General features: G+C 32.3%; 3 protein-coding genes across 3 annotated transcripts in view; 1 reads left to right on the top strand and 2 right to left on the bottom strand.

Annotated features, from left to right (window-relative positions):
* The window catches only part of LOC130665801 (ras-related protein Rab-37), a 108,535-nt gene that overhangs the window by 63,745 nt on the left and 22,888 nt on the right, over positions 1–21,902 (bottom strand). The window lies entirely within an intron of this gene.
* On the bottom strand, positions 671–1,374 carry LOC130665803 (uncharacterized). Its single transcript, XM_057466398.1, has 2 exons — positions 1,062–1,374; positions 671–989 (listed from the first exon to the last, which is right to left on the bottom strand). Exons 1-2 carry the CDS (start codon positions 1,119–1,121, stop codon positions 708–710), a joined length of 342 nt encoding a protein of 113 aa, XP_057322381.1. The 5' UTR covers positions 1,122–1,374; the 3' UTR covers positions 671–707.
* LOC130665799 (uncharacterized) lies at positions 3,424–8,719 on the top strand. The gene is made up of 4 exons (XM_057466389.1): positions 3,424–3,799; positions 3,895–4,034; positions 4,100–4,544; positions 4,722–8,719. Exons 1-4 carry the CDS (start codon positions 3,490–3,492, stop codon positions 8,702–8,704), a joined length of 4,878 nt encoding a protein of 1,625 aa, XP_057322372.1. The 5' UTR covers positions 3,424–3,489; the 3' UTR covers positions 8,705–8,719.

The following is a 21,902-nucleotide window of genomic DNA, read 5'->3' on the forward strand; positions in this document are numbered from 1 at the left end:
CAATGAAAAAAAAAATTATACGCCTTTTTGGTTTTACACGAAAAAAAATTTACGAATTTTCATTATGCTGTCCACCAAACTTCAAACAGGAAGTTAGTCGTCAAAAAATTATTATGCTACACTATAAAAAATATTATACTCTTAAAACTTTTATTAATAAATTATTATTAAAATTGTAACGAATATTATGGGTCTTAATTAGGAATTATACTAGAAAATAAGAAATTCCTAGAAGCTCACAATAGTTATAGTGCAGCATAATAATTTTTTGACGACAGTAGTAGTATTGCCACTATAGCGGACCCCACTCCAAAGTGGAGGGGATATCGCGCGGCGGTGGGAGATAGCTGTGCCCGCTCGCGCAGATTTAAATTTAAATTTAAGCAATTATAATAATAATAAAAATAATAATAACAACAACAATAATAATAATAATAACGATAATAATAATAATAATAATAATAATAATAATAATAATAATAATAATAATAATAATAATAATAATAATAATAATAATAATAATAGTAATAATAATAATAATAATAATAATAATAATAATAATAATAATAATAATAATAATAATAATAATAATAATAATAATAATAATAATAATAATAATAATAATAATAATAATAATAATAATAATAATAATAATAATAATAATACTCATGTTAATGTAGATTTTAATAGTCAACTTTTATTTTGCTTTATAAATCGTACAATTCAGCAGACAATTCTATTACAGAATCCACATCGCCTGTGTATAGATATGGTGCATTGTAGGTCTCGTACGATATTCTGGCCTTTATGTAGCGGGCAATGCGAACATCGTGAATTCTCTCGATTGTGTTTACCAGATTTTCTAAAGCTATCGGTAAGCGGGCCTCTGTGATAACTGTTATCTCGTCCACCATGTCCAGCATCTCTAAGAGGTGGTACTCGTTGGAACAGGTCAAACGATACAAAATGTCAGCTACCTTACGTGTCACCTTAAAACAATAATCAATCACACACCCACTATTTTGGCACACTTAAAATAAATTTTAAATATTTTAACTTACAGGTCGAGGTAAATTTTGCATACGCCTAATAAAATAACGATTTCCCGTGAACACCGGCATTGTTATAATTCACGTATTTTTTAATAGCTGTGTACAACAGAATGGACGTATTTGTACTGAGCTACGCGATGATTAAATACTTTTCTAAATGATTAGCAAAATATGCATTACGCTGCATATTATGTTAGCGCTCAACACCAGGCTGTATCACCCTATATAAATTTAAAGCGTATAGAAAATATTATTATTTAATATTTAAATATATATAATAATTAAAGCTTTAAGTCTCAAAAATAATTATAGTTTCAAACATTATTTTTACACTATTTTTGATTTTGTACACTAAAGTAATTTCAATTATATTCATATATATATATATATATATATATATCGTATAGCAGCTCTCAAATAATTTAAACTCGTGCCGGTAAGAGCGTTATTATGCTATATAAATGAACGCTAATTTATCGATAAATAAATTACAGAGTGCCAGGGCTCTGTTATTTGTATACTTACCGCTCGTACGGCAATCACGTGTTTAACACTTTTTACAATGTTTTCATGATAATAATACTAATATTAATAATAATAATAATAATAATAATAATAATAATAATAATAATAATAATAATAATAATAATAATAATAATAATAATAATAATAATAATAATAATAATAATAATAATAACGTATTTAGGGTATTTTTAAATAACTTATGAAATACATTTTATTATGTTTATTATTTATCAACTAATAAATAATAATTATTACAGCAATTACTACAATATAATATTAAGCAATAATATTATTTAAGAAGATTCTTTTGATATAAATTCAAATTTACAGTATTGCGTACCAATGTAAAATATGTATAGTTTATTGGCCATAGCAGCGGTGTTCATTAACTCAATCTGCTCAGGGTTTTCCATCAAAATTTTGGCTGTTCTTGTAGGTAGGAAAATGTTGTTTTCGTCGTTTAAAGAAGCCACCACGGTTTTACATTTAGCGTTGTCCACCAAGCGAATTGATGAAACCTTGTATTCCTTGTTTTCCTCTAAATCAGTCATTTTTATGGTTGGTAAAATGTGATTCAAACGGCTAACGGCATTGATTCTTGATAGATCCATTGTAAATATCTGAAAAGTATTAATTACGACCCCCATAAATTATGGTATTTTTAAAAATAACACAAATAATTGATGTTTGCAGTCATACAAACCTTTGTAGTTCAACGTAATTAAACAATTATTATTATACTAGTTTATAATAAACAGTGTTAAGACTCTTTTAGTAATACAGTAGTGCGGTAACAGATGCGTCTTTATATACAGACCCAAGCCCCCACAAAACTGTCAGATTTTATCTGATCAACATTTAGAAATATGTAATTATGCTATACAAGCGTTTTTATTTTGTTATAAATAATATAATTTTTATTATTATTAACTTATTTTGCTTAGCTACTATTTTTCAGTAACAAAAACACTGAAATTGCTAGACAGCCTAAAATATTGAATAAAAACAACGTTAAATAACATTTAAGATATCCAATTTCCTTGTACGCTTTTAAAACACTCACAATGAACTATACACGTAGATAACACAATTTCACGTGTTTTGTGTAATATTAATATTTAATTTCGCTACAACAACGTTTTCATTTTGTTATAAAAAATATAATTTTATATAATTAACTTATTTTGCTCACCTTATATTTTCCAGTAACAAAAACACTGAAAATGCTAGACAGCCAAAAATATTGAATAAAACAATGTTAATCAACATTTAAGCTATCCAATTTCATTATACGCTTTTAAAATGCTCACCATGAACTTTACACTTAGATAACTTATTTTCACGTGTTTTGTCTAACACTAATATTTAATTCCGCTACAATAACGTTTTCATTTTGTTATAAATAATATAATTTTATATTATTATTAACTTATTTTGTTTAGATAGTATTTTTTCAGTAACAAAAACATTAATAATAGGACTAGGCTAAAAAGTATTAAATAAAAACATTGTTAATTAATATTTAAAATATCCAAATTACACTTATGCTCTTGGTCATCTTATATTTACCGAATGAAAGTTTCAGTGTATTATTTACTAAAACTAAAAACAGTATGCATGCACCAATTAATGTTAAAATATGTAAATAAATCATAAATTAAAATAGGTTTCCACGCTGCTCATTTAATAATATAATTTTTAAATAAAAAACGTATATATATATATATATATATACACATACAAGTATATCATAGCTATTGCACTATGGTAGTCTGCAAAGCGAAGCATCAGCAGAAAATATGTTGTTTAACTTATGTTTGTACTATCTTGTCATTTTACATTCGTACATGACAGAGTAAACTAAGGTCTAAAGAACTATTAATAACAACGTAAACGTGTGATTAATTTTAAAATGACATCAATCAATAAATACCTCTATGATGAGCTTATACAATTAGTGGTGTTTATACGTAATAATAAGCCTGAATTAACAGTGGCGTTTCCGGACGACCGTTTAAAAGTATGGCAATATCTTTCAGAAGAAACAGTGTTATTGTTATTAAAACGTATCATTTTATTTACGCCTGCCGGTATAATAAGTGATGCTTATGAAAATGGTTTGATTTTTTCAAGTGCTAAAATTATGCATACTGTGTGTGGTTGTTTAAGAAATAGTAAAAGAAAGGGGGCTAAAAGGCTTTCTAAATTGATGACTGCTTATGGTATGTACGGCTATACATTTGAATATCACAAATTTTAATAATTAGTTTAGCTGTTTTAAAAACCATTGTGTTGAATGTTTATCTTTATATTATAGACCAACATTGTAAAGAAGATGTTTTAGCTGCTCTTTCTAATAATGACAACAACGCCATAAATAATAATGATGACGATGCAAAAGCTGTTGAATCGTCTACTGCTGCATCCTGTACTGCTCCTTCTTCTTTCAACATAGAGGTGCGTTAGAATGGTATTTTAACATGCCCGAATGATTTAAATTATTTTACAACAAATTTTTATAGCCTCAACCCTCCACTTCTTACCAACAACGCGAAGATGACGGTAATTGGCTCGAGTGTTCGAAAAAAACCTTTTCAGTAATACTACCCCACGAAATAAAGGATCAGGCTGGTTGGGTACACGTTGACCGAGGAAACCACATATCTGTTGAATATATTCCGGAGATAATAGACAGCGATAATGATGGTGATGATGACAATGACACTCTTTCTGTTTTATCATGCGATACATGCAATGCTGAAAATGAAAATGAAATGGAAAATGAGGATATTGACTCTCTTGCACAATTAATACCTGAAGAAGATGAATTTTATATGAAAAATTTCGGTATTGGTGAACAAACAAGCCACGAAGAGCAAGAATATAGACTTCGCGTAATAGCTGAAGCCCGTATGGATGTCTCTTCTGATTCTAAAACGGAGAATAGTGAACCTCAATCCTTAATAGGTAAATTAAATTTTTAAACTGATACCCTATTTCATTAGACCAATATCTATTATTTCCGTAGATTTTGTTAACGCATACCTTAACGCCGATCATGTAGAAGAATAAATTTTAAAACAAGTAAGCCAAACAGGTATTTTGATTTTTATAGTTAAAGATGTATTTATAATATTTTTACAGGCGATCAACGAGGCGGTGTTTTAACCAGAAGGGCACGTTTGAAAATCCAAGCAGCTAATCAACAAGCACTCTCACAACGTTCTGAAGAGAATAATTTTTGGAGTGTTGAGCCACCAGGCCAGCGTTTTATTATTGAAAAAGAACACTCTAAACATTTTAAAAAATTCGGCGCAAAAGGGGTGGAGAGCGTTATTCGTATCTTACAACCACCTACAAATACCAATAAAGTTCAATGGCTTGAAGGTGGTTTGAGAGACATTATAACGCATATTACCTCGAAATGTAGAGGTCATGATTATGTGGGGTTTACAATCAACAGCGATAAATTCACGTCAGGACCCGTATGGTCTCGTTTTAAGCAAGCTAACGCATATACGCCTGACGATCTAGGCTTATTACTAAGTAACGTAGCACAAAGTGCCGGTACTATCACAACAGACGATCAATTAGTCATTACAGTCTCTACTGTAGATGGTATTGAAGGCACAGGTCGAAAACTTTTAACGCATCAATATATTTACAAAAAATCTATAATTCCTATCAATAATAACGATAATTTATGTTTACCGCGGTCATTAGTAGTTGGTCGGGCCTACGTTGAAAGAGGTGAAATACGTACAGGTACGTTACATCGGAAATGGAAATCAATCACCGATAATAGATGTACCCTACAAAAAAAGGAAGCGTTGTCTTTGGTTCATAAAGCGGGTGTTAAAATTTCTAGTAAGGGTTGTGGTATCGAACACGTCTTTACTTTTCAAAAATATTTTGAGCGGTCGGGTATAGCTATTGTAATTTATGAATTTTTAACTCTAGGTAAAGGTGACAAACCTATATTTGACGGGCGCGAAACTGTTCAATTAACTTTTGGCTGTATACAACATGTTATATATATATTATACTACGAAGATTCACAACATTTTCAACCAATTGTAAATTTAACAGGGGCTATAGGTAGTAAAATGTTTTGTAATTTATGTAATATAGGTTATACAAGGGGTTCAGAACATAGATGTTCTAAAAGATGCCCTCGTTGTAAACAAATACCTGTTTGTAATTATGTATGTAAACGCATTTGTACATTATGCAATAGGTGGTTTTCAAATAACAAATGTTTTGAAAACCACCTTGTTAAGGGTTCTAGTAATTTACGAGGGAAAAGTAAAGATACCAGCGTCTGTGAAACAGTAAAAATCTGTACTGTATGCTGCCGTCTAACACGTTTGGGCAGTGCAAATCCTCACGAATGTAATATCGTATTTTGTAGAGTATGTAACAGTAAAAGACCTATTAATCACTATTGTTATATGTCACCATTAATGGTAAAAAAGTTACCAAAAGTTGTGTTTTTATTTTATGATTTTGAGACACAGCAGCATAACCTCGTTAAAGGCTCTCGTGATACATATTTTCACATTCCTAATTTATGTGTCGTACAAAAAACATGTTCTTATTGTTGTGATGATAAAGATGTTTCAGATATTTGCAATTTTTGTGGTCAACGTGAATTCCTTTTTGATAAAAATCCTGTTGAAGAACTTATTAAGTTATCATTACAAACTTATAACGGTTTTACAAAAGTAATTTGTATTGCACACAATGCTGGTAGCTTCGACGGACAGTTTATTTTACGGTGTATGTTAGAACGTAACAAAGCTCGTTTACCTAAATTAATACTAAACGGTACTAAAATTATCGTGATGACTCTGGGGAATACTATATTTTTAGATAGCTTAAATTATTTGCACATGCCCTTACGTAACTTACCTAAAACTTTCGGATTTGCTGGAGAAATAGAAAAAGGGTTTTTTCCACACTTTTTTAATACACCTGAAAATGTAAATTATATAGGCCCTATGCCTGATATAAAATATTATGCGCCGGATACAATGCTCAACACCGAGCGTGATTGTTTCGTGGCATGGTATAATGAAAAAAAACAAGCAAATTATATTTTCAATTTCCAACAAGAGTTCAAGTTTTACTGCCAAACAGACGTTACGGTTTTACGCCGAGCTTGTATGTCGTTTCGGGAATTGTTTATAAAATGCGGTAATGTTTGCCCGTTTGCTGAATGCACCACAATAGCATCAACAGTTTCAAAAATATTTAGACGAAATTTTCTTAAGCCTGATACGATAGCTATTTTACCGCCTAATGGGTGTTATAGGTGGCGGTCAACACAATCTATTAAAGCTATTTCATGGCTGATATTAAAAGAATACGAACTAGGTTGTCAAATTATCAATGCCGCACGTTGCAAAGAATATCGTTTAGAAGGGGGTATAGCTGTTGACGGTTATTATGTAGATAGTAAAACTAATGAGCGCATCGTCTTACAGTTTCATGGATGTTTTTGGCATGGATGTTTATCGTGTTATCGGGTGAATCGTGATAAAGAATTAGGTAAAGGCGATACTATGGATGAGCGATACGAGAATACTTTAGCAACTTCCGAAAAAATCAGTCGTTTAGGTTATAAATTAATAGAAATATGGGAGTGTGAATATGATAAACTTTTGTTGAGAGATCCAGAAAAAGCTAGCTTTTTACGGTCACACCCTTTGCTTGATAAACACCCTTTGAATCCTCGTGATGCTTTTTTCGGGGGTCGCACTGAAAATTTTATACAGTTATACGATGCCGAAGAAGGAGAAAAAATAAAATATGTTGATGTTTGCTCACTTTATCCGTATATTTGTAAGACAGGTAAATTTCCTATAGGTCACCCTAAAATTTTTACGGGTGATGAATGCTTGCAACTTATTAAAGAGAATAAGGATCTATCTGATATCGAGGGTCTTGTAAAATGCACAATTTTGGCTCCACGCGACCTTTATCATCCCGTATTACCATGTAAACTTCATAATAGGCTTATCTTTGCCTTGTGTTATACATGCGCTTTATCTTTAAATCAACATGATTGTGATCACGATGAGGATAGCCTTAGAGCGTTTACAGGCACATGGGTAGTTGATGAAATACGTAAAGCAATAAGTAAAGGATATATTATCATTAAAGTACATGAGATATGGCAGTATGAAATAGCGCAACATAATCCGGAAAAGGGGTCAGAGGGTTTATTTACTGATGATATAAATATGTTTTTGAAAATTAAAACAGAATCAAGCGGGTACCCTAAAGATTGTATTACTGAGCAAGAAAAAGATGCTTATATTGCTGAATATGAAAAAGCTGAAGGTGTAAAACTAGACAAAGAAAAAATTACGAAAAATGAGGGCTTACGAGCTGTAGCTAAATTGAGTTTGAATTCATTATGGGGAAAATTTGGACAACGGGAAAATTTACCACAAACTGAAATTATCACTACTAGAGCCCGATTAATGGAGATGTTAACAGATAGTCAGATTGAAATCACGGGGTTTCTACCGGTAAATGATAAAACAATATATCTAAATTATATAAATTGCGCGGATAGTGTAACAGCTTCACCTACAACGAATGTTGTTATAGCTGCGTATACAACAGCCCAAGCTCGCCTAAAGTTATATAGTTATTTAGAAAACTTGGGTGAACGTGTATTATATTGCGATACAGATTCTTGTATTTACATTTCTAAAGATAATCAATACGAACCCCCAACAGGTAAATTCTTAGGCGATTTAACCGATGAGCTAGAATCTTATGGACCTGGTAGTTATATATCATCATTCGTAACAGGCGGTCCTAAATTTTATGCATACATCGTCCGTAAAACAGATGACAGTACTAGCGAGGTGTGCAAAGTTAAAGGGATAACGTTAAATTTTGAAAACAGTCAAAAAATCAATTATAATACAATCAGGTCTTTTATATTAGGTGATAATACTGAACCTATTATAGTTAAGTTTGACGCTATAAGACGTACGCTTTTTCATGATGTAGTAACGCGTAAAGAATCAAAGACAACAAAGCTACAATATAAAAAGCGTAGGCTTACTAATGAACATCGGTCTTTACCATTTGGTTATTTAACGTTATAAGCAATATGATAAAATAATTATAAATATATATAGTCTGTTTGAAATTTGATATATTATTTCTATATTAAGTATTATGTATGTATATGTATATGAAAATGTATTAGTTTTGTATATTTTATAAATAAACGTATATAAAAATGTGTTGAAGTTTTCGTATACTTTATGAATAAATAAATGTGTGGCATCAGCAGTAAAATATTTTTATAATTTACTTTGTATTGGTAATTATGGTTCAACCTATATAAGTTTTTAGATCAAAAAATATTTTACTCAGTTGTGTTTCATGATTACTCGTTATTCAGTATTTATAAAGACAATAGTTAAAAGTATAATAACTTTATAAAGTAATGGATATTGTTATTGATGTTCAAGGACTATTTGATAATTATGACAACTTTTGTGTAAAGGAAATTAGTGTGGTTAGTATTGACACAGTTATACAGGATCACTGGGTAATAAAATCACCTTTTCCGTATAATAAACTAACAATAGAGGCTAAACGGAAAAATGATTTTATCACGCGTAATGTACACGGCATAAAATGGTGTAACGGCTCCGTTATTTTTTCGAAAATCGTGTCTATTTTAACCTGTTACTCTGAAAAAGCGCGGTTTATTTATGTACGTGGACAAATCAAAACAAAATATCTCGAGCAGATATTAAAAAGAGAAATAATAAATTTAGAAGAGGATGCTGCTGAATGTCCAAACTTTAATTTTTTAAAAAAAAATACTAAAACACAGTGTTCTCTACATCATTCTCTAAAGCAGTGTTGTACAGCTAAAAATTGGAACTGTTCTTTAAATCAAGCTGTAAGTTTACGTAATTGGATTATCGAAGAGCGCTCAAAACCCTTCATATAAATTTTAAATATCACTACCACAACATCCCAGCCATAATCTGTGTAATGGACCCTTGCTGGAAACATCCATGGACTTCAATTATTTGCGGTCCAACCGGTTGTGGCAAAACAGTTTTCGTAAAAAAATTTATGCAATACTTACAACAAATGAGCGATACTAAATTTTCAAGAATAATATTTTACTATGCTGAGTGGCAACCAACATATAAAGAATATCCTAACTTTGAAAAAATTGAATTTCGTGAAGGTTTACCTAATAATAACGATTATAGTTCTGATAATAATGCTAAATTAATTATTATTGATGATCTGATGCGTGAAGCCGGAAATAATACCGTTGTTGATCTTTTTACGAAAGGTAGTCATCATAAAAATATTAGTGTAATATTTATTACGCAAAATATATTCCATCAAGGCCGTGGTCAGAGAGATATTTCATTAAATTCAAACTATTTAGTGATTTTTAAAAATCCTAGAGATCGGTCACAAATACAACATTTAGCACGACAAGTGTGTCCAGAAAATCCTCTTTTTTTGCAAGAAATATATTATGATGCTACAGTTAAACCGCACGGCTATCTTCTATTTGATTTGAAACAGGCAACACCTGAAAATTTTCGTTTCCGAACGTGTATTTTTCCTGATGATAAATATCAGATTGTATATGTTCCTAAAAAAACTAAATAAGTAATAATTTGTATAATGGCTTTAACTACTCTGTATAACAGCATTGGTTATCGTTCAGAAGCGTTAAGAATACAAAGTTATTCGCAATGGCCTGACCCAACGGTATCTCCAGAAAAACTAGCAAATGCCGGTTTCTATTATACGGGAGAAGGTGATAGTGTTAAATGTTTTGAGTGTGGTATAGTAATATGTCATTGGCTTCAAACCGACAACCCCGTGAGCGATCATAGGCGCTGGCAATCAAATTGTCGTTTTATTCGCAACGTGCCTTGTGGTAATGTGCCAAAAGACGTGGATCTCAGTACAGTGTCGCCCGTAGAGCAAAACACATATCGGCCACGTTACGGTGATGAGTTTAGACCTGGAGCCGTACCGTATTCAAGTGGCTAAAGCAATATACACCGTAATATTACAAACAATAGTCGAATCGTAATGGCAAAGAAGTTACCTCTCGGGAAAAAAAAATTAGTTGTATTACAGGCTATATGCTCTATGCCTAAAGAACAGAGACAAGCGGTTTTACGTAAGGCCGATACTGCGTTAATAAGGTGTATTTGTGAGTGTGCTTTAAACATCTTACAAGGTACTGTTGATTTGAAACAACAAGAAAAACAAAAATTAAAACGTCACGCGCAAGTTTTGAGAAAATTAGCTTCACCTAACAGTAATCTGCAACAGAAAAAGAAAATAATTGTTCAAAAAGGTGGTTTTTTACCACTTTTTTTAGCACCTATACTCGGCACCTTATTATCCAATCTTATATCTAATTAAAATGGAGTATGCACGTAAAATGGTACTGGTTCCTGAAAAAACAGTTATTACCGCCGATACTGTAACAAGTGCGAGTGAAAATTTAGCGGATGTGTCTACACCGAAAAAGCAAAGTATACAAACTACAGGAACAACTTTATCGAGGCTGGATAGTGAAATGTATCGGATACTATACTCTGATACATATCCAGACGATCGCGCAAAATGGTCTGCTTATTCACAAGTGTTAGAAAAGTATTTAAGACTAATAGACGCTGACAAATTTGAACCGATCAGTGAAAATAGTTTATATCATCATAGTAAAAGACCCCTTATTGAAAAAACCGGTGATAAGGATTTTTCAGCTATTAATAGTACAATTATTGAAAGTGTGCCGTCTAAATTTCAAAATAAAGCGAAATTATTGCTAAAGAAGTTACAAAAGCTACCTGATGATGTTATATCATGGGATTCTAATGGTTTAGTAACTATCAATAATGAGCCAATAATAGAGTCAAATATTATTGATCTTATAAATCACGCTATGCGACACAGGAAAAATACCCACGCTATTGGTCAACGTCAGTTTTCCAGGATTCTTCGTACAACACATGTACCTCGTGAATACATAGGAAATCATAATTTATTTCATTCCCGTGATATATCTGCATCAACCCCAAGGAATTCATTACGACAGTCCTCTAATAATAAAATTACGGAAGAAAGTAGCTCCAGCATTGAAGATAATATCAACAACACAATATTAAATAAAACTCAGTTACGTTTAGACACGTCTTCTGAATACACACCAGACTCGGATAATCAACACGGGAAAGGTGTTTCACAATGCAAGAAAATAAAATGGGTGAAGTTCAAATATTTAAAAAATTAGAAAAAACTTACTATAACCCCGCCCATTTTGCTGGTTTTATTGGTAGTGTTAATTCTTTAAAAAAGAGTATTGAATCGGATCATACATCGGAATCATTTAAAAAAAGGAGTGTTCAAAAATGGTTGGAAAAACAAGAAACTTACAATACACACCGCATGAACAGACACAGGTTTGAAAGAAGATGTTATAATGTGTCAAGAATCGACGATGTGTGGGAGGCCGATTTAATCGATGTTCGCAATATTTCATCATACAATAATAATATTGGTTATTTATTGGTTGTTATTGATGTACTGAGTAAGTTCGTTTGGGTAGAACCGGTAATTAATAAATCAAATATTTGTGTTGTACAAGGTTTTAAAAAAATTTTGAAACGGGCATGTTCACGTAAACCACGATTATTACAGACAGACAGGGGTAAAGAATTTTTGGGTAGCTTATTCCAAGAACTTTTAAAAAAACAGAGTATAATATTTAGAACAGTTAGAAACCCTGATGTTAAAGCGGCTGTTGTTGAGCGTTTCAACAGAACTCTTAAAGAGAGACTATGGCGGTATTTCACACACGCGCGTTCAAAGAGATACGTTGAAGTTCTACAAAAAATTGTTCACAGCTACAATCATGCGAAACATAGTGGCATAAAAATGGCTCCATACGAGGTTAACAAAGAAAATGCTGAGGAGGCATTTCATAATTTACAAAAACGGTATGTTAAAAGAGCTGTACGACAACCTAAATATAATGCTGGTGAATTGGTACGCATCAGTAAAGCGAAAGCACCGTTCGTGAAAGGATATGAAAGCGGCTGGTCAAAAGAAATTTTTAAGATTGCGTCTGTCTCTGCATACAGGCAACCTATAGTGTATTTATTAAAAGATTTAAATAACGAGGCGATAGACGGTATTTTTTATACTGAAGAATTATCCCGTGTCCAGTAAAAATGGCGAATGTGCGTGATAATTTTTACGTTGTTCTACCTAGTAACAGTAGTATGCTATATTTTCCTGAAAACACAACCACAAGATTTGTTACAAGGTTATCACATACTATAACACTACCTGGTGAATGGGAAGTTGGTTTAACAGAAATGCAAACACCTATGACTTTTCTTCATATTACACAGGATAATGAAGACAGTTATTTAGGTATAATTAATTATATAAGTCCTACAGAGGAAAGACTTCCCGAAGATTGGGAATCCAAAGTAATTTTAGGTAATGCACCTTATGGCGTGTATAAATCTATCGAAGCATTATTAGAGGCTATTCATAAACAAAAAGAGTTCTCTGATCATATCAAATTCGAATACGATTCAAGTGGATATATTACGGCGTATAAAGTATGTACAGGTGAGGATGTAGTACACGGTCTAGAAATTAGTGAGAGGCTGCAGGTTATTTTAGGGTTCAATCCACAAGACTCGTCGCCAAAAATAGTAGAAAAAAATAAACCATACAGAGCCACCAAACCTGCTACTCTGAGTGCTGCATTACCAGGTACTATTTACGTATATTCGGATATTTGTGAAAATTATATAACCGGTGACGTTCAGACACCGCTGCTAAGACCAGTACCTCTTGATATTGACCATTACAATTACGGCAGCGTAAAAATAAGCAATTTCTCACCACCCCGCTATATACCCGTTTCACGCACACAATTTACAACGATTGAAATTGATCTGAGAAACGAATTTGGTAAACCTATACCATTTGAAAGTGGGACATCGTCAGTAACGTTACACTTCCGCAGAGTTAGTTAACCTAAAATAATGACGCATTACGAGCTGATACAATACGGGTGTGGTAGCCGTGACTACGATAGTATTCATCAGTTTTATATAGGCACACCTTATCAAAAAGGTCATGGTATTGGTAGTTTTCTTGGTGGGCTGTTTAGGAAAGTACTACCGTTTTTAAAAAGTGGTGCCAAAGCTGTGGGGAAAGAGGCTGCGCGGTCGGGTGTGAACATAGCTTACGATATTTTAAATCATGACGTACCTATTAAAGAATCTTTTCAAACACGTGTCCGTGAATCGGGTAATAATTTAAAACGCAAAGCTCAGCAAAAACTTGATAGCCTTATGACAGGATCGGGGTATGTGCCGAACCAGTTGCTAAATAGCGGCAGTATAGACTTGTTACCAGTTAAAAGAGGTCGTGTAGTGAAAAAGAAACGTAGTAAAAAAGGTTCTAAACCGCAGTTAAAAAATAATAAGAAGAGAAAATCTCACAAGAAAGCAACCCTGAAGAAGAAGACGGGACAGAAGAAAAAACGGAAAAACACGGTCAAGAATACTAAAACAAAACAACGTAGTGTGTATGATATATTTCAATAACTGTTTATAATGGCTTTTTTACATATACATTCATGTGAATGCGCAAAATCCGAGTTGGAGTTGTTTTCATTACCGCCTACACAGACAGCGATTGAAAGTTCTCAGTGGGTTTATTACAAACCAATTTCATCATTAACAGATAATTCACCAATTGAGTTTGTTGTTCAAGGGCAAGGTGATGAATACATCGATCTTGCTCATACAATGCTCAGCGTTCGTGTAGCTATAAAACAAAATGCACCAACAACAGCAGCAGCAGCAACAGCATCAACACCGACACCAAAAGTAGGTCCTGTAAATAATTTATTGCACTCCATGTTCAATCAAGTCGATGTATTATTCAATCAAAAGCCCGTGTCAACGCCTAATAATTTATATGCGTACAGAGCGTACATAGAAACGTTATTAAACTACGGTTATGATGCTAAAGAATCACACTTAACGACTGTGGGATGGGCTGAAGATACACCTGGTGAATTCGATGATATAGCCGATGCTAACGCTGGGCTTAAAAATCGCCGTTCTTTCTTAACTTGTGGTAAAACTTTAGATTTTATTGGCCATTTACATTGCGATGTCTATAACCAGGAAAGGTTTCTTATAAACGGTGTGGAGATGCGCTTACGTCTAACAAGATCTCGTGATTCGTTTTGTCTTATGGGTGGTGTTGATAGTCAAAACTGTACTCTTCATATTCAAGAAGCTAGCTTAGTTGTGAGACGAGCTAAAATTTCGCCGAGTTTTTTACTTGCACACGCAAGAGCTCTAACTAAAACAACAGCAAAATATCCTATAACGCGTGTAGAGGTAAAAGCCGTTTCAATTCATACAGGCGTTCATGGTGAAACAATTGATAATGTGATATTAGGTCAAATACCTAAAAGAGTTATTCTAGGATTCGTAAATAACAAAGCCTTTAACGGTGATAAAAGTTTGAATCCTTTTAATTTTCAACATTTCAATATTAACTATTTATCACTTTATGTCGATGGGCGCCAAATACCTACAAAACCATTACAACCAGATTTTTCAGCCGGTGGTCAATATATAGATGCTTACCACACTGTTTTTTCTGGAACAGGTGTGCATTTCCTAAATGATGGTAATACGATAGATCGCTTCGATTACCCAAAAGGGCATTGTTTATTCGCTTTTGATTTGACAGCCGATTTGTCCGCAAACAGTAATTCACACTGGAATTTGATACGTCATGGTAGCGTTAGAATAGAAGTGCGCTTTGCTGAAGCTTTAGAAGCAACGATCAACTGTATAGTATATGCTGAGTATGATAGTGTTATAGAAATAGATGCTTCCAGACAAATATCTGTTGATTTTACCGGTTAAAATGCTGAATTAGCAGTAAAAAGAGTATAAAGGCAGGCTGCGAAAATTTTTAAGTTAGTACCCAAGTAAATTTACTTCTGAGCAGTTGTGTCTAGAAACATGATGAATGTTGTAGTGGACATTAACGGCTTTTTCAACAATAATTGTGAATTTTTACCTAAAGAGATCGCTTGTTTAAGTTTGGAAGCAAGCGTCATTGGACACTGGATACTGTCTTCAGAATTTGATTTTTCACTATTGAATATAAAACGGCAGAAAGAAAATAATTTAATTACAAAAAGAAGCGGTGTGCATTGGTATGATGGTGAATCTGTTGTAAGATACGTATACGGTAATTTACGAGCGTTTACCAGAGACGCTTCAAACGTGTACACTAAAGGTGCCGTATCTAAAAAGTTTTTAGAGACTCTCCTGTGTCGTGTTGTAATAGATATAGACAGCATTCAAAGCGCTATATCCTTTGAGAGCCAACCACAGGCCGATATTGTATGTATGTTGCATAGCACTCGCGTATCAGCGGGTACGTTAAAAAATAACCAGTGTGCCTTATCACGTGCCTACATTCTGAAAAAGTCGTTACTCGGCGAAATAAACAGTGATAAAGCCGGTGAACGAGGGTCCTATTTAATTGAAATACCTATTGATCAAAACATTTTTCAAGAATGCACAACAGACAGTACGCATGATCAGCAAAATTGTTTTCTATGTAATGAACACTGTACAGATATTCAAGGCTCTTCAGTACATTCCGGACCATACAGTAGGTGTATATCCCGCGGACAAGATTCCAAAAGTATTGACGAAACCGATCGCTCTAGTTATTAATACAGATGGCTACAAACAACCAGGGCAACACTGGGTTGCCGTCTACATTAATCGACACGGCCAGGGATGGTACTTCGATAGCTATGGATTACCTCCAATCATTCCAGAACACATTAGATGGCTCAGAAGAAACTGTACCCAGTTCACTTATAACAATCAACGACTCCAACAGGAAAATTCTCAAGTTTGCGGCCAATATTGTATCATGTATTTGCATAATATGTCTACTCATTCTACACTCTCTGAATTTTTATCAATCTTTGACGCGCAGTTCCGAAAAAATGATGAAATTGTAGAAGATTATTATAACGCCTTTATGAATATTAAAAGACAACGTAGAAATAACGGGTTTATTGGTGGAAATATTTCAATACATTATAATCAATCATGTAATCGTAATATTCTATAAAAATTATATATGTAATCATGTAAACAACTAAATATTCAATAAATATTATGCTTAATAAATATATCCAAGAGTATAAATTATTTTAAACCATGCCCAAATACTATTATTATTTTGACTTTTGTTATTATTACGATTATTATTATGGTTATTATTATTATTATTATTATTATTATTATTATTATTATTATTATTATTATTATTATTATTATTATTATTATTATTATTATTATTATTATTATTATGCTTATTATTATAGTCATTATTATTATTATTATTATTATTATTATTATTGCTTAAATTTAAATTTAAATCTGAGCGAGCGGACACAGCACATACCGCTCTATCCCCCACCACCGCTCGATATCCCCCTCCACTTTGGAGTGGGGTCCGCTATAGTGGCAATACTACTACTACTATTAATCGAATTTTTTACATTTTTACAAGATATCCATGTCGTTGTAATTTAAAATAACCAAACAAGGAATTTTTTAATAAATAAAAATATGTTCATACATTGGATACCAGTTTGTGAGGCAAAAATATACTGTCCTTAGTTGAACTACAGGCGTTTGAATCGAGATATAGTACGGGAAGTTGACCGAAAAACTCATCAAAGATAAAGAAGCTTCATTTAGAATCAGATATTTCGTCCGACGTCGACCGTTAAATTACGACCCGTGAAAAAAAGGTTTAGATCTGACTAATAGATCCTCTCAGACATATTGGCAGGATCTTTAATTCGTCTCTATATAGCAGATATGTGGACGATTTCAAGAGATAAATTTTGTTATCTATGACTCTATCATACAGATGTGACGAGATCTGGACAAATATAAAAAGCTCTGTATGATTTTCAATAGAAATTGGGATCCCTTGTAGAAAATGACGACAGGCTCAGGCTTCGTCGAGATTCGGGCCAATACTTACTAATTCTGGGGCAAACTAGAGATTCAAGCCTGGCCCAAGTTTGTTCGAGTATCGAGATGATAACTTTATGCCAGGCTTGACACATAATCCTGGCCCAATATCGAGTGCCAGTATTGTGCAGAGACTACACCTTAATATTGTCCCAATATCGAATGTCAGTAATGTGCCAAGACTGCATCTGAGTATTTGTCCAATATCGAGTGTCAGTGTTATGCCAAAACCGTAGCTAATTAATGAAGCACCTCTAATCACTGCTGCCAGAACATGGACGAAAAGTTTCCCTTCCCATGTATCAGTTTAGCATCACATCCAGCCTAAGAAATACTTAAGAAGGGGAACTTTTCGTCCGCGTTCTGGCAGCAGTGCCTACCCGAGTCAAAATATTTGGATTAGTTTGAACTTAAGTTAACTTAAACAGCTTAGATATAACTTACCTGATATTGATGGACTTGAAATAGTATTACCTTGACTTAAAAAACTTAAATAAGACTTAGGTGGGCTTAAGCATTAGGCATCAAGTTGAACTTATTTATGACTTATTCTTGATAAAACTAACCTATCGAAGAATAAAAGCATGAAAAGAAGATATGAATCCAAACTTGGTTAGCAAAGAGCTTCGAATGCCTGGAAAACAAGCAGCACCGGTACATATCAGGCACTAGGTCGTCTTTTGGCGTTTCCATGCATAAAAAGACAAAGATAAAGCATAAATAAGTTCAACTTGATGCCTAAGCCTACCTAAGTCTTACTTAAGCTTTTTAAGTCAAGGTAATACTATTTCAAGTCCGACGATATCAGGTAAGTTATTTCTAAGCTGTTTAAGACGCGTTTTCATTTGTTTCTCTATTCGCACTCAAGTGGATAAACGGTACTATCTTTGTTGCACTTATACAGTAAATGGAAACTTTGTCCAAGCTTTTCTCGTAAACAAATGGAAGTTGTCAAAAAATTGAAGTGCACTTCGCTAGTTCATAGAGTAAAGCATCGGGTCTGTGTCTTTATTTAGCGTTTAGGGTTTTTATCTCAGAGAAAAGCTTGGACAAAATTATCTGATAACCGTTCTTAAGTTAACTTAAGTTTAATCTAATCCAAATAAAAAAAAATTGAAAGAAATAAAATTATATATATATATACATGTGTGTGGTGGTAATATATGTGAGTAAATTTGGACATAGAGAAATCGAGTAAACCGATGGAAATAATTTCTTTTGCATTTGCTAGGTCTCGAATCTGGTTCTTCATGGCTGCTATAAGCAAGTTTCTTATCCACTAGGCAGTTTATACATAAACATACTTCTCTAAACAGTAAATAAATATTTTTTTAGTGATAAAAAAAAATTTTTTTACACGAAGGGCGTTTCATTCTGGTCTTGATTTTCTTCATACTTGGAGTGAATTATCTTTAAAAATTTTAATGTAACAAGAAGTCGGTGTCAGAACTCGATTTAATTAGAATTTATATCTTTATATTTTTAGGATCTATTAAACAATTAAAGACAAACGTTTATATTTTACATGTGATGAAAATTGATAATCAGTTAATTTATAAATTTATCAGATCCTTACGGGGTCTGTGTCTTATCCCGTCAGCACTCCCGTTATGAGAATTTTGCTCACGCTCGATTTTAAACATGAATAACATTTTTTTTTCAAATGGAACGAATATTTGAAATTTTTTCTATCTTTGAATAGTTTTATCTATTTTCAGATTCCGCTTGAAAAAAATTTGTTTAGTTGTTATGGAAATTATAAAAAAAAATTTTTTTTATGCTCCTCAAAAAATGTGAGCATTTTCCTCATCACGGGCGTAAAGGCGTAAATAAAAAAATTCTACGTTCGGTTACTCTCGTGACTGCTCGTGTACCTTCGGCAGCCTGCGAAGTTATTCAGTTGAATTCGTTAAAGTTTAAATACGTTTATTAATTGTAAATAAATTACAATTATCACTTTTTTATATTTTATTATTCTTATGATACATAGAGTAATTAATTTATGAAAAATATTTTCTTGCTTAAAATTTGAAAAAATTTGTTTTGTGCCTAGACGTCAAGCGTGAGCAAAACTCTCATCACGGGCGTAAAGTTTATACCAAAAAGCTGACGGCTGACGGGTTAATTATCACCTCCCTCTATATATATGTATATAAATATATATTTGTATCGAATCAATACAATAATGTTCGTGGACAGAGAAATTACAGATATATATACATATGGTGTCTGATATATTTTGATCTTTATATATTCTCTTCTACTAATTAACCATATAGAGAAAGGTCGAGAATGATTTTATTGAAGTACCCGCAATGTATTTAATCAACGTCCGTTTAATTAAGTTGTACGCAAAGGCATTTCAATCAACTACTCGCCATTACAATCGAAAAAATAAAAATAAAAGAGATTTGATATAAAAATATACGGTTATTAAAAAAACTTTAAGTGATTTAGTAATTATTAAATATAACTTATTCCGATATCATTTTATTGCGATATTTTAATTTCAAATAATGATGATTGAATACCTGGTTTTAGTATCTTAGGAGGAGAATCAGAAAAAAACACTGGAAAAAAGTGAAAGAAGCCTAGCCACTCGTCCACTTGCTACTGTCAGACTCGACTTGATTTATTACCCATCTCACCCTTTTTACTTACATATATATGTATATACTTCTATTTTTTTTCCGGGATCTCAACAAGTTTATTTTCTTTCTCTATCCACTGCAATACCTTTCATTGTCAATCTTATGATATATTAAAACCTGAACGATCGATTTTTCCATCTAGTTGATTATAAAAAATGTAATTGAAAAATTAGAAAAAATTATTTTTATTTACAAAGTATGGATTCATATTTAATTTTATTGAATAGAAAAAAATATGACTTTATTTATGTTTTAAAATTTAATAGTTTCGTTTATTATTGGTATTGGTTGTGAATTCATTACTTTATAAGCTAATTGGCAATTGATGTTTACTATGCAATAACATAAATAAATACTTAAATGCCGTTTATGACTAAATGTAAAATAGGGGATGAAAATTTTAATAGCTATCATATTGTTCTCTTCAATATTATAATACAATTAATATTATAATTTAATATTTAGTAACCGTTTGGATATATAATAAAAAAAATATTATATATATGTATAACTACATGTAAACTTTATTGAGCTTAATTGTATTAACTTTTTGGTAAGGGTTAAAATGCCAATATTGTTAAAAATATTATTTTCATATATATATTTGATATGATGATGAATGAAACTGTTTGCATATTTATTTTAAATATTTAACGAGAATTGGCCCAAATAATCGGATATGGCAAATAATGTTTGACATATAATATTATTTACTGTAATAGAGTAAAACATGTTACGAAATATATATATGTATATCTGTACGTATTTATTTATTAATTTGTTGGTTTTAGTCAACTCGATATGCTTCATTTGATTTAATTATGTAGTACTAGATGATATGTATACATGTATATATAAATTTCATATGTATACATATATAGGCGCGGGGTGGGGGGCAAAAAGGAGTAATTTTTAGGAAATACTGTTTTTAGGGATGCAAATACGATAAATCATTTCAAGGGACTCATGACGTCACAGGATCCCAAAACAACTCTAAGTGTTAGCAAAGACTAACACCCTCGAGAGTCAAGGGGCATGAGGCTGATTTTCCTCAGCCTTTGGGAGACACGCACCACTAGCTTGGAACACTGGTCCCGTTTTCTCTTTTGTCTATCGTATTATTGTAATCGCGGAGTACTGTTTTGACCTTTATACTCATATACAAATTTAATAGATTGTATCACCTTATTGATAACTAATACTCTACGGGCTTTATTAATTATTGAGGAAATTAATTAACATCCCGGGTCAAAAATAAAACTTGATTCAGGCTCGCTTCGCCTTATTTTCTTTTGAAGTTATCGATTTGCCGACGATTTTTTGACAAGATCTCGACTTCTTCGACTTAAATTTAATTTATTTCAACTTTTTGAACTTTTTTCATCTTAGGTTCAACTTATTCGTCTTTACTTTGAGCACGATAGTCATTCACATTACTTTTGACTTGCTAAACCAAGTCGAAAAAAAGTCATTTATTCGCCTTACTTTCGCCTTAATATACAAAAATTTTCGTCTTAAATCGT

This window comes from Microplitis mediator, chromosome 3 (genome assembly GCF_029852145.1).
Source record: "Microplitis mediator isolate UGA2020A chromosome 3, iyMicMedi2.1, whole genome shotgun sequence".
Taxonomy (NCBI): Eukaryota; Metazoa; Arthropoda; class Insecta; order Hymenoptera; family Braconidae; genus Microplitis; species Microplitis mediator.